The sequence below is a fragment of the Pelophylax lessonae genome, assembly GCF_965119305.1.
Source record: "Pelophylax lessonae genome assembly, chromosome: 9".
In the NCBI taxonomy this organism is placed as follows: Eukaryota; Metazoa; Chordata; class Amphibia; order Anura; family Ranidae; genus Pelophylax; species Pelophylax lessonae.
In genome coordinates, this window is record NC_138776.1 from 272,231,757 (window position 1) to 272,244,364 (window position 12,608).

The 12,608-nt window shown below is 47.9% G+C and overlaps 5 protein-coding genes across 5 annotated transcripts in view; all 5 read left to right on the top strand.

Annotated features, from left to right (window-relative positions):
- Positions 1–12,608, top strand: part of LOC309562616 (uncharacterized protein) — a 679,009-nt gene that overhangs the window by 42,465 nt on the left and 623,936 nt on the right.
- LOC309562621 (uncharacterized protein) overlaps positions 1–12,608 on the top strand; it is a 478,591-nt gene that overhangs the window by 33,271 nt on the left and 432,712 nt on the right. The window lies entirely within an intron of this gene.
- Positions 1–12,608, top strand: part of LOC309562718 (uncharacterized protein) — a 125,551-nt gene that overhangs the window by 21,716 nt on the left and 91,227 nt on the right. The window lies entirely within an intron of this gene.
- On the top strand, positions 432–1,915 carry LOC309562897 (uncharacterized protein). Its single transcript, XM_082267217.1, has 4 exons — positions 432–715; positions 795–1,001; positions 1,384–1,590; positions 1,699–1,915. The coding sequence occupies exons 2-4, from the start codon at positions 867–869 to the stop codon at positions 1,900–1,902; spliced, it is 546 nt and encodes a 181-aa protein (XP_082123343.1). The 5' UTR covers positions 432–715; positions 795–866; the 3' UTR covers positions 1,903–1,915.
- On the top strand, positions 6,114–7,340 carry LOC309564115 (uncharacterized protein; the record flags this gene model as incomplete). Its single annotated transcript, XM_082268743.1, has 2 exons — positions 6,114–6,136; positions 6,566–7,340. The coding sequence occupies 2 exons, from the start codon at positions 6,114–6,116 to the stop codon at positions 7,338–7,340; spliced, it is 798 nt and encodes a 265-aa protein (XP_082124869.1).

Here is a 12,608-nt window from a genome sequence, read left to right on the forward strand (position 1 = left end):
CCCGTCATGTCCGTCCTCTTCCTCCATAGTCACTGTGACCTCTTTTATCTCCAGCAGATGATGATACACACATATATAGTGTGGAAACCTAGATTAACCCCTTCAGGGTCAGAATATTTCCCCACTTACGGGACCGGAACATTCTCTTCATTTTGGAGATGTGTCTCCTTTCCCACCAATCACCTTCTCACCTCATCAGTTTATACTAATGGATTATATGATAATACGGGATGGGGGGTGTTATTTAGAGGTGGATTTATAATACGTTTGTTTGATTTTATAATCTTTATGGAGGAGGAAAGAACTATTCCTGATGTCTGTTAAGATTCAACACAAGGGATGTGTCTGGATGGTGACTGTATCATTGTGTGTGTCAGGTTCCTATAAGGTGTCGGGATGTCACTGTCTATTTCTCCATGGAGGAGTGGGAGTATTTAGAAGGACACAAGGATCTCTACAAGGACGTCATGATGGAGAATCAGCCGCCCCTCACATCACCGGGTAAGAGGAGACTTTATTGTAAAGGAGAGAGCAGTACGGAGGGTCCACCTAGATCCCCCATCATCTGATAAACACATAGAAACAATGTATTCAGTCAGTGTGTGTGTTTCCTACAGATGGATCCAGTAATGGGAACCCACCAGAGAGATGTCCCCGTCCTCTGTATTCCCGGGATTCCACACAGGAAGGTCACACCATCCCCCACCATCATCAGGTAGATGACTGACAATTATTGGTAGTTATGATTTATACACAGCATGTTTGTTACAATGAATGTTTTTCTATATATTCAGAATGGAAACCTCGGGGATGATAATATTGTTGTAAAGGAAGAGTATAAAGAGGAGGATGAGGAGTATGGAGTGATGGAGAAGTTTTCAGAAGGACACAAGGATATGATGGAGCCACCTAATACCAGGAACCCACCAGAGAGATGTCCCCGTCCTCTGTATTCCCGGGATTCCACACAGGAAGGTCACACCATCCCTCACCATCATCAGGTAGATGAGGAACAATCACTGATAGTATCATTAGGATCTGTACATTATCTGCATTGTTACCATTGATGTCATTTTTATTATATATTCAGAGTGGAAACCTGAGAGATTCTAAAGCTGAGGTTAAAGAAGAGATAAAAGAGGAGGATGATGAAGATGGAGTGATGGAGGAAATACAAAAAGATCTGTACCAGGACACCATGGTGGAGTCATCCAGCTACAGGAACCCACCAGATAGATGTCCCCGTCCTCTGTATTCCCGGGATTCCACACAGGAAGGTCACACCATCCCTCACCATCATCAGGTAGATGATTGACAATTATTGGTAGTTATGATTTATACTCAAGAATGTTTATTACAATGAATGTTTTATTATGTATTCAGAGAGGAAACCTCAGGGATGATAATATTGCTGTAAAAGAAGAGTATAAAGAGGAGGATGAGGAGTATGGAGTGATGGAGAAGTTTTCAGAAGGACACAAGGATATGATGGAGCCACCTAATACCAGGAACCCACCAGAGAGATGTCCCCGTCCTCTGTATTCCCGGGATTCCACACAGGAAGGTCACATCATCCCAACATGTTACAAGGTTGGTGGGACGGAGCATCTAGAACATAGACACATGGAGACAATGTGTGTATTTTGTATGTAAGCTTATATTTTACAGATTATATTCTTTCTTATTTTCTTGATTTAGAGTGGAGATCCAATCGATATAGAATTTGAGGTTAAATCAGAAGAAGAAGAGACGTATGTGAGGGATGATCAGCAGTCTATGGAGGAGGATGGAATAACGGGGACATTTATAGAGGAGGACACTCCTACAGAGATCAGCACAGGTGGGTCATTAACACTAAATACATTCCTCCACCCATACTGCTCACTGATTGGTCCAAAGTAGGGCGGGGACTGGGTGATATCAGCCTGTAATCCCCTGGTCACTTTCCTGAGCTGTGTTCCCCGTCCTGTATTCCTGTATTTCTCTCAGATAATCTTCCTTCTCTGTACTGCAGACAATTTATGTCTCTAGACTGGATTTATGGAGATTCTGGGGTTCAGCTGGCAGCAAAATGTTGATTTTTCACAATAGATGTTGCTCAGCCTAAGCACCTGGGGTATGTACAGTGCCTTGCAAATGTATTCACCCCCCTTGAACTTTGCACCCTTTTGCCACATTTCAGGCTTCAAACATCTATATTAATAAAATGCAACTGTCCCTGCGTCCACACTCTAGATTCCGTGTGTCCGTGATATTGCGCTACTGCGCATGTGCACCACGGACAGCCAATGGGATTGGGAATGGGGGCGGGCACTGACCTTTTTAGGCTGAGGGAGCTCCTCGGTGTCGGAGGCCGGGTATTGGGGGTCACCCCCGATGATGCTGCGGTGTGAGGGCCGTTGTATTGCCGGTGCTCACGGTGCTGCGGTGTGAGGGCCGATCGTTTCAGTAGCCACTGTCTGATCCGTATGTGCTGGGGAGGCGGGAGGCGGAGTTCCGATCCGCTGCCTTAGATTTAAAAATGGCGTCACACGTCATTGAGTATACGCCGCCGCTCGGGAAAGCTCGGATACGTTTTGGTATTCCCGGAAATTACCGAGCAGCGGCGCATACGCAATGACGTGTGGCGCCGGGTGGCGCCATTTTTAAATCTAAGGCAACGGATCGGAACTCCGCCTCCCACCTCCCCAGCACATATGGATCAGACGGTGGCTACTGAAACGATCGGCAGTACAACGGCCCTCACACCGCAGCATCATCGGGGGTGACCCCCAATACCCGGCCTCCAACACCGAGGCGCTCCCCCAGCCTAAAAAGGTCAGTGCCCGCCCCCAGCACATAGGAATTCAGAATGGCCCTCACACCGCACCATTATCGGGGGTGACCCCCAACACCCGGGAACCGGCCTCCAACACCGAGGAGCTCCCCAATCCTCCCCAGCACATATCAGGAACAGGTAAGTTAGACTCCTCCACTGCTGCACTGCCTGCCATTATGCGGGGGCTGCAGGCATACTACAAGAGATGCAGTGCTGCAGGCATGGTACTCCTGTACCATGCCTGCAGCACTGCATCTCCTGTACCATGCCTGCAGCACTGCATCTCCTGTACCATGCCCGCAGCCCCCGCATTCCCCTGTACCATGCCCGCAGCCCCGCATTCCCCTGTACCATGCCCGCAGCCCCGCATTCCCCTGTACCATGGCCACAGCCCCGCATTCCCCTGTACCATGCCCGCAGCCCCCGCATTCCCCTGTACCATGCCCGCAGCCCCGCATTCCCCTGTACCATGGCCACAGCCCGCATTCCCCTGTACCATGCCCGCAGCCCCGCATTCCGCTGTACTATGCCCGCAGCCCCCGCATTCCCCTGTACCATGCCCGCAGCCCCCGCATTCCCCTGTACCATGCGCGCAGCCCCGCATTCCCCAGTACCATGCGCGCAGCCCCGCATTCCCCAGTACCATGCGCGCAGCCCCGCATTCCCCAGTACCATGCGTGCCGCCCCGCATTCCCCTGTACCATGCGCGCAGCCCCGCATTCCCCAGTACCATGCGCGCAGCCCCGCATTCCCCAGTACCATGGCCACAGCCCCGCATTCCCCTGTACCATGGCCACAGCCCCGCATTCCCCTGTACCATGCCCGCAGCCCCCGCATTCCCCTGTACCATGCCTGCAGCCCCGCATTCCCCTGTACCATGCCCGCAGCCCCGCATTCCCCTGTACCATGCCCGCAGCCCCGCATTCCCCTGTACCATGGCCACAGCCCCGCATTCCCCTGTACCATGCCCACAGCCCCCGCATTCCCCTGTACCATGCCCGCAGCCCCGCATTCCGCTGTACTATGCCCGCAGCCTCCGCATTCCCCTGTACCATGCCCGCAGCCCCACATTCCCCTGTACCATGCCCGCAGCCCCACATTCCCCTGTACCATGCCCACAGCCCCACATTCCCCTGTACCATGCCCGCAGCCCCGCATTCCCCAGTACCATGCGCGCAGCCCCGCATTCCCCAGTACCATGCGTGCAGCCCCGCATTCCCCTGTACCATGCGCGCAGCCCCCACTCAGTCAGCCATATGTTCTAGCGCCCGTTAATTTAACGGGCTTAATGTCTAGTAAAGATATAAAACTAATTTTTTGTGAAGAATCAACAAGTGGGACACAATCATGAAGTGGAACGAAATTTATTGGATATTTCAAACTTTGTTAACAAATAGAAAACTGAAAAATTGGGCGTGCAAAATTATTCAGCCCCTTTACTTTCAGTGCAGCAAACTCTCTCCAGAAGTTCAGTGAGGATCTCTGAATGATCCAATGTTGACCTAAATGACTAATGATGATAAATAGAATCCACCTGTGTGTAATCAAGTCTCCGTATAAATGCACCTGCACTGTGATAGTCTCAGAGGTCCGTTTAAAGCGCAGAGAGCATCATGAAGATCAAGGAACACACCAGGCAGGTCCGAGATACTGTTGTGGAGAAGTTTAAAGCCGGATTTGGATACAAAAAGATTTCCCAAGCTTTAAACATCCCAAGGAGCACTGTGCAAGCGATAATATTGAAATGGAAGGAGTATCAGACCACTGCAAATCTACGAAGACCTGGCCGTCCCTCTAAACTTTCAGCTCATACAAGGAGAAGACTGATCAGAGATGCAGCCAAGAGGCCCATGATCACTCTGGATGAACTGCAGAGATCTACAGCTGAGGTGGGAGACTCTGTCCATAGGACAACAATCAGTCGTATACTGCACAAATCTGCCCTTTATGGAAGAGTGGCAAGAAGAAAGCCATTTCTTAAAGATATCCATAAAAAGTGTCGTTTAAAGTTTGCCACAAGCCACCTGGGAGACACCAAACATGTGGAAGAAGGGGCTCTGCTCAGATGAAACCAAAATCAAACTTTTTGGCAACAATGCAAAACGTTATGTTTGGCGTAAAAGCAACACAGCTCATCACCCTGAACACACCATCCCCCACTGTCAAACATGGTGGCGGCAGCATCATGGTTTGGGCTGCTTTTCTTCAGCAGGGACAGGGAAGATGGTTAAAATTGATGGGAAGATGGATGGAGCCAAATACAGGACCATTCTGGAAGAAAACCTGATGGAGTCTGCAAAAGACCTGAGACTGGGACGGAGATTTGTCTTCCAACAAGACAATGATCCAAAACATAAAGCAAAATCTACAATGGAATGGTTCACAAATAAACATATCCAGGTGTTAGAATGGCCAAGTCAAAGTCCAGACCTGAATCCAATCGAGAATCTGTGGAAAGAACTGAAAACTGCTGTTCACAAACGCTCTCCATCCAACCTCACTGAGCTCGAGCTGTTTTGCAAGGAGGAATGGGCAAAAATTTCAGTCTCTCGATGTGCAAAACTGATAGAGACATACCCCAAGCGACTTACAGCTGTAATCGCAGCAAAAAGGTGGCGCTACAAAGTATTAACTTAAGGGGGCTGAATAATTTTGCACGCCCAATTTTTCAGTTTTTTATTTGTTAACAAAGTTTGAAATATCCAATAAATTTCGTTCCACTTCATGATTGTATCCCACTTGTTGTTGATTCTTCACAAAAAATTACAGTTTTATATCTTTATGTTTGAAGCCTGAAATGTGGCAAAAGGTCGCAAAGTTCAAGGGGGCCGAATACTTTCGCAAGGCACTGTACCTTGGGTCTTCTGCCCCATGCCTGGGTCTAGCATGATCTCTGACAGAAGAATTCTCCCGGGGGTTACTTGCTCTGTTATTTGCTGGCTGTGCCGAGTGGAGGGATATGTCTGTATAGTCTCACACCCAAGTCACTGAGTGCAGTCTCAGGAGATGGGAGGCAGCGGTGTGGGACCTCTGCAACTGATTACTGAACACAAATATTATGAGTCCTGACCCCTGCACAATATACTCCATGTTGTACATTATATACTCCTGACTCCTGCACTATATACTCTGTTGTACATTACATACTCCTGACCCCTGCACTATACGGCTCCCCACCGGCAGAACGTAATGGCGCTGTGGGAGGGATTCCCCTATCAACACTGACTGTGTTACAGGAAAGGAAATTGCTTCCCTATGTCTTGCCGGAAGTGCCTTGGCCCACCCTAATTACCCCATGCACAAGTCTACAGAGGAGATGTAAGATCCTCAGAGACAAAGCTGTCTGATGTGGGCGGAGTCCTGGTTTAGGGGAACCAATCTGCTGATGTCTAGTAATAATCTTTGTATTTCTATTTTAGTAGATGGACGGGAGATGAGGAAAACCTCAGAGGATTGTCTCACTTTGTCTCCAGACTGTAAAGTAGAAGATGAGGACATCACACAGTATAGTCCAGGAGAAAACCCGGCTACCTCAAATGTCCATCCGGGACCACACAGTGTAGATGGACCATCGTATTCCTCCTATTCTGAGGAACCTCAGACTGTGAGGGACAGTGCCGGACCATCGTATTCCTCTTATCCTGAGGAACCTCAGACTGTGAGGGACGGTGCCGGACCATCGTATTCCTCTTATCCTGAGGAACCTCAGACTGTGAGGGACAGTGCAATCCTTCCAACACATAAGAGGTTTTCCTGTACTGAGTGCAGGAAATGTTTTTCAGATAAGACCAATCTTTACACTCATCAGCGACTGCACAGGGGGGAGAAGCCGTATTCTTGTTCTGAGTGCGGGAAATGTTTTGTACAAAAATCAGACCTTGTCAAACATCAGAGGACTCACACGGGGGAAAATCCGTTTTCTTGTTCTGAGTGCGGGAAATGTTTTTCAAGGAAATCCAATCTTTGCAGCCACCAATGGTCTCACAGTGGGGCAAGGGCACATTCCTGTCCTGAGTGCGGGAAATGTTATTTAGACAAGTCCTGCCTTATCACACATCAGAGATCTAACACAGGGAAGAAGCCGTATTCCTGTTCTGAGTGCGGGAAATGTTATTCAAATAAGTCAAATCTTTACAGACATGAGAGATCTCACAGGGGAGAGAAGCCGTATTCCTGTCCTGAGTGCGGGAAATGTTTTTCAATGAAGTTCCATCTTTACAGTCATCAGAGATCTCACACGGGGGAGAAGCCGTATTCCTGTTCTGAGTGCGGGAAATGTTTTACACAAAAGTACACTCTTTACAAACATCAGAGATTGCATTCGGGGGAGAAGCTGTATTCCTGTCCTGTGTGCGGGAAATTTTTTCAAACTAAGTCCGATCTTAACATGCATCGGAGATCGCACACGGACGTAGATTCACTTTCCTCTTCTGATTGGAGGAAGTGTAACCCACAGAAGTCCTCTGTTTACAGTCATCTGAGATTGGACACGGAGGAGAATGAACTTTCCTGGTCTGAGTGAGGGAATTGTTCCTCACTGAAGTCCTGTCTTCCTGTACATCAGGGGTCCCACACAACCCTGGAGGTGTATTAGTGCCTTGAGTTCGGGAAATGTCTTCTATATGAATGTTGGTCGACATGCCTGATATACACCTCAGATATACTCCATGGCTGATCTTCATCATGTAAGAAACACTTCATAAGGAGATCCGAGATCACCAAAGACATGGATGAACTTCCTTCACCCCAAACTTGCTCATCCATGTCTTTATGGTCTTTACTTTGTGCACTGGTCCAAATCATTTGGTGGAGGGGGGATTATGGTGTGGGGGTTGTTTTTCATGGGTTGGGTTGGCCCCTTAGTTCCAGTGAAGGGAACTCTTAAGGCGTCAGCACACCAAAACATTTTGGACAATTTCATGCTTCCAACTTTGTAGGAGGAGTTTGGGAATGGCCTCTTCCTGTTCCAACATGACTGCACACCAGTGCACAAAGCAAGGTCCATAAAGACATGGATGAGCGAGTTTAGGGTGGAGGAACTTGACAGGTCTGACCTCCACCTGATAGAACACCTTTGGGATGAATTAGAGCGGAGACTGTGAGCCAGGCCTTCCCGTCCACCATCAGTGCCTGACTTCACGAATGTGCTTCCAGAAGAATGGTGAAACATTCCCATGGACACACTCCTAAACCTTGTGGACGGCCTTCCCAGAAGAGTTGAAGATATTATAGCTGCAAAGGGTGGGCCAACTCAATATTGAACCCTACGGACTAAGACTGGGATGCCATTACAGTTGATGTGTGTGAAAAGGCGGGTGTCCCAATACTTTTGGTAATATAGTGTATGTAGCAGATAAATGAATAGACCTAGCAACCTTATTACCAGGCTGCAGCTATGGGGAGCTCTTTTGTGACCTCAGAAGAGTGATCCTATCTACCTCACATTAACCCCTTTCACTGTCAGAGCTGTTTTTGGACCTGAAGATTAGTTAAAACCCCCAATCTATTTTCTGAAAGCAGAGGCCCCGAAGAATAAAATAGTGATGATTATTAAGGTGTTCCTCGTACACAAATGTCACCTTCGTATCCTGGTTTATTTCCTCCTTCTCCCAATTCTCTTTGGCATGGGGTCGGGAATCTTTTTGGCTAAGAGAGCCATGAGCACCACATATTTTTAAATGTAATTCCGTTAGAGCCATACACTATATTTCAGGGGTCGGGAACCTTTATTTAATATTCATATTCATGGGCCGCAGCTATACAGTGAGTAGATGGAGCCGTGTGAAAGTGTCTGGAGTCCGGTAGGGAAGAGAGCAGAGCAGGCAGGTATGCAATGCAGGCCTGCGAGTGATGGAGGTGAGTATAGGCCCTGAGAAAATGGCGGCCGGCCGCTGAAGGCCTCAGAAGGGGATGTGAGAAGCAGCTCCCGCGGATCCCCGGGTGTCAGAGGGGAAGGAGATCGTGTCTGTCGGGGCACAAGGAGCGGATGGCAGGTCTCCTTACCGGGCGGTGATTACCAAGGCCCTCAGATGCACAGCACATGAGTCGGCGGCAGTACTGCGAGTAGGCCGCGGGGTGAATAGCACGGCATTCCGATCACCCAGAGATGAACTGAGGGTAGTCCACAAAGTGTACCATCGATGGGTGCAGAAATCTCCTTGGCACCGGGCACAGCTACGTGAATGGCACTGGATTTAGTGGTAGACGTGGCAGAGCATTGGAACTACACGTCCAGCATGGCTCACGTCCAGACTCGCCCCCCTTTATTAAAGATTTGTTTGCGAGCCATCAAAAGAGCCACGTCTGGCTCGCGAGCCATAGGTTCCCTACCCTTGCTCTATGGTGTGATCTTTTCTACAATACTTTTTTATAATAATGTAGCACATTGTGTATTGTATTCTACACAAATTATTACCGACTCCGCCTCCACATTCCAGACAAGTCATTTTCCTGACCAATCAGATTTCTTCATGTACTGTTTTCTGATTTTATGACTGCAATCCTTTTTATAAAGTAAAATTATAATAAAAAAGCTTTATTGAACAAAATAAAAGAATTGTGTGTGTCGGTGTAAATTCGAAGTCTTTGCAGGTCATCAGTTTAGAGTTTACCGTGAACAACGGGTGTGAAAGTCTTCTCACTCCGGTGTGCACAGGAATATATAATGTGATGCAACCAACGTTTTCATACACAGGCCGCCATGATACGTGGATTTACGTAAGGGCTCACAAATTTGGGGAAAAGGGGTTTAAGTGCTTGGGGGTAACTTTAACTTTTACATTTGTTTCACTTCCATTTTATTAGTTTTTCATACTGGATCAATATTCTCCTATGTGATAGGATATTGTGACAGGTTCTCTTTAATGAGACATCAGATTTTCGCTTGTCTCCTCTCCTCTACATGGCAATATCTGCCAAGCCGGTTCCAGGCCCACAGGTGGGATAACATCATTTACCCGTGCTCAACACGCCAATTACCCTGCACCCTCTGGCTGCAGCCGCACTCAGCACAATATAGTTCCCATCTCTCTTCTTTCCAAGACCAGACTCCCCTTCTCTTGCGCCCTTTGGAACGCCCGCTCTGTCTGTAATAAACTCACCTCTCTCCATGACCTTTTTATCGCTAACTCATTTAATCTACTCTCCATCACCGAATCCTGGCTTCACGAATCTGACACTGAACCTCTGCTGCCCTATCCCAAGGTGGTCTTCTATGGACTCACTCCCCCAGAACCAATGGACGCAAGAGAGGGGGTGTTGGGATCCTTCTAACCCCACATAGCACCTTTCAGGTACTTCACCCACCTCCCTCTCTATCACTCTCCTCATTTGAGGTACATTGCATTCGTCTTTTCTCCCCTGTTTCTCTAAGGATAGCTGTGATCTACCGCCCACCTGGACCAGTATCGACCTTTCTTGATGACTTCTCTGCCTGGCTACCCTACTTTCTCTCTTCCAAAATCCCCACAATCATTCTCGGCGACTCCAACATCCCTATTAATACTAACACTCCTACCACTTCCAAACTTCTCAGTCTAACCTCCTCCTTTGACCTGAAGCAATGGATACATTCTTCTACTCACTCTGAAGGCAATATCCTTGACCTTGTTTTCTCCCACCTATGCACCCCGCACAACCTTTCCAACAATCCTTTCCCTCTCTCTGATCACTACCTTATTAGTTTCACTCTCTCCCTCTCCTCCACTTCCTCTCCCTCCAGCTACCTTACAGTTACCCGCAGAAACCTACGCCATCTCAACCCTTCTCTTCTCTACTCTGCTACCGACCACCTCTATGACAAAATTGCACCCCTGTCCTGCACTAACCATAGCCACGTCTGTCTACAACGCTTCACTCTTAGCCTCCCTGGAGACACTGCCCCCCTCACTACACACTGAATCAGGCCCCGACCCCTTCAACCTTGGCAAACAGATAACACTAGAAGTCTGAAAAAGCAAAGCCGCGCTCTTGAGCGCCTTTGGCGTAAGACTAGGTCTCAGAAAGATTTCAACCAATATAAATCTGCTCTCCAAAAATACAATTCCAGTCTCCACACTGCCAAACAGACCTATTTTATCACTCTCATTAACAGCCTGTCATCACACCCCCGGCAACTCTTCGCTACCTTTAATTCTCTACTCCGTCCTCCACTACCCCCTCCCACCGACTCACTCACTGCCCAGGAGATTGCCAACCACTTCAAACAGAAGATTGATACAATTCATAAGGAGATCATTGCTGTTCAGATACCTTCCATGCCTTATGCTTCATGCCCACAGGTGCGATCATTACTTCCCTCATTCAACCCCACAACTATAGATGAGTTTGCTAAACTACTTGCTAATGTCTACTTAACCACCTGCCCTCTGGATCTTGTTCCCTTGCAAATGCTATATTCACCTTCTGGCTCTATTCTATGCTCTCTAACCCACATCTTCAATCTCTCCCTCTCTTCTGGCATCTTCCCCAACTCTCTAAAACATGCACTAGTCAGCCCCATACTTAAAAAGCCCTCACTGGACCCAACCGATCTTAACAACCTACGCCCCATTTCCTTGCTCCCATTTCTATCCAAACTCCTTGAACGTCTGGTCTACAACCGACTGTGCGATCACCTTGCTGAGAATAGCCTCCTTGATCCCCTTCAGTCTGGATTTCGGCATCAACACTCCACTGAAACTGCTCTCCTAAAACTGACAAACGATCTACTAATGGCCAAAACCAATGGACACTATTCTGTACTCCTACTCCTGGACCTCTCTGCTGCTTTTGATACAGTTGACCGGTGACTGCACTCTTCATTGGTTCTCTTCCTACTTATCCAACCGCACCTTTAGCGTTATGTACAATTCTACTTCCTCCTCTCCTCTTCCCTTCTCTGTTGGGGTCCCACAAGGCTCTGATCTTGGACCCCTCCTATTTTCAATCTACACCTCCTCTCTGGGTCAGCTGATAGCCTCCCACGGCTTCCAATACCATCTCTACGCTGACGATACCCAAATCTATCTATCCACCCCTCAGCTCGCTCCCTCAGTCTCTGCACCTATCACTAATTTATATATATATCCGTCTGGATGTCTCACCACTTCCTCAAACTCAATCCATCCAAAACTGAACTTATAATTTTTCCTCCACCACGTGCCCCTTCCCCTGATCTCTCTATCAATATCGATGGCATTACTATCAGCCCATCCCAGCATGCCAAGGTCTTAGGTGTTGTCCTGGACTCTGAACTTCCAGCCCCACATCCAATCGCTGTCCAAATCTTGCTGCCTCAACCTCCGCAACATCTCCAAAATACTCCCCTTTCTAACCAATAACGCAACAAAGCTCCTAGTTCACTCCCTGGTCATCTCGTGCCTCGACTACTGCAATTCCCTGCTTATTGGCTCTACATAGGCTCCTCCCCCCTTCAATCCATCATGAATGCTGCCGCCAGACTTATCCACCTTACCAATCGCTCAGTGTCACTTGACCCTCCCTTCTAGATTGTAAGCTCTAATGAGCAGAGCCCTCTAATTCCTCCTGTATTAAATTGTACTGTAACTGTATTGTCCTCCCTCACATTGTAAATTGCTGACCAAACTGTTGGCGCTATATAAATCCTGTATAATAATAATAATAATAATAATAATTGTGGTCCCTTACATTGGTGACCAAGGGTAGAAGGACCCCTTGTATCAGGGGTCAGTGTAGTGATCCCTTATATTGGTTACCAATAGGAGAAGGACCCCTTATATCAGAGGTCAGTGTAGTGGTCCATCATATCAGTGACCAATGAGAGAAGGAC

What these genes read in the sequence shown, in the direction of transcription:
- LOC309562897 (XM_082267217.1), top strand. Translation starts at nt 867, where the DNA reads ATGGAGAAGTTTTCAGAAGGACACAAGGATATGATGGAGCCACCTAAT. An exon ending in CCATCCCTCACCATCATCAG is followed by an intron (nt 1,002 to 1,383) that starts GTAGATGAGGAA and finishes TTATGTATTCAG; the next exon opens with AGAGGAAACCTCAGGGATGA. An exon ending in TCATCCCAACATGTTACAAG is followed by an intron (nt 1,591 to 1,698) that starts GTTGGTGGGACG and finishes TTCTTGATTTAG; the next exon opens with AGTGGAGATCCAATCGATAT.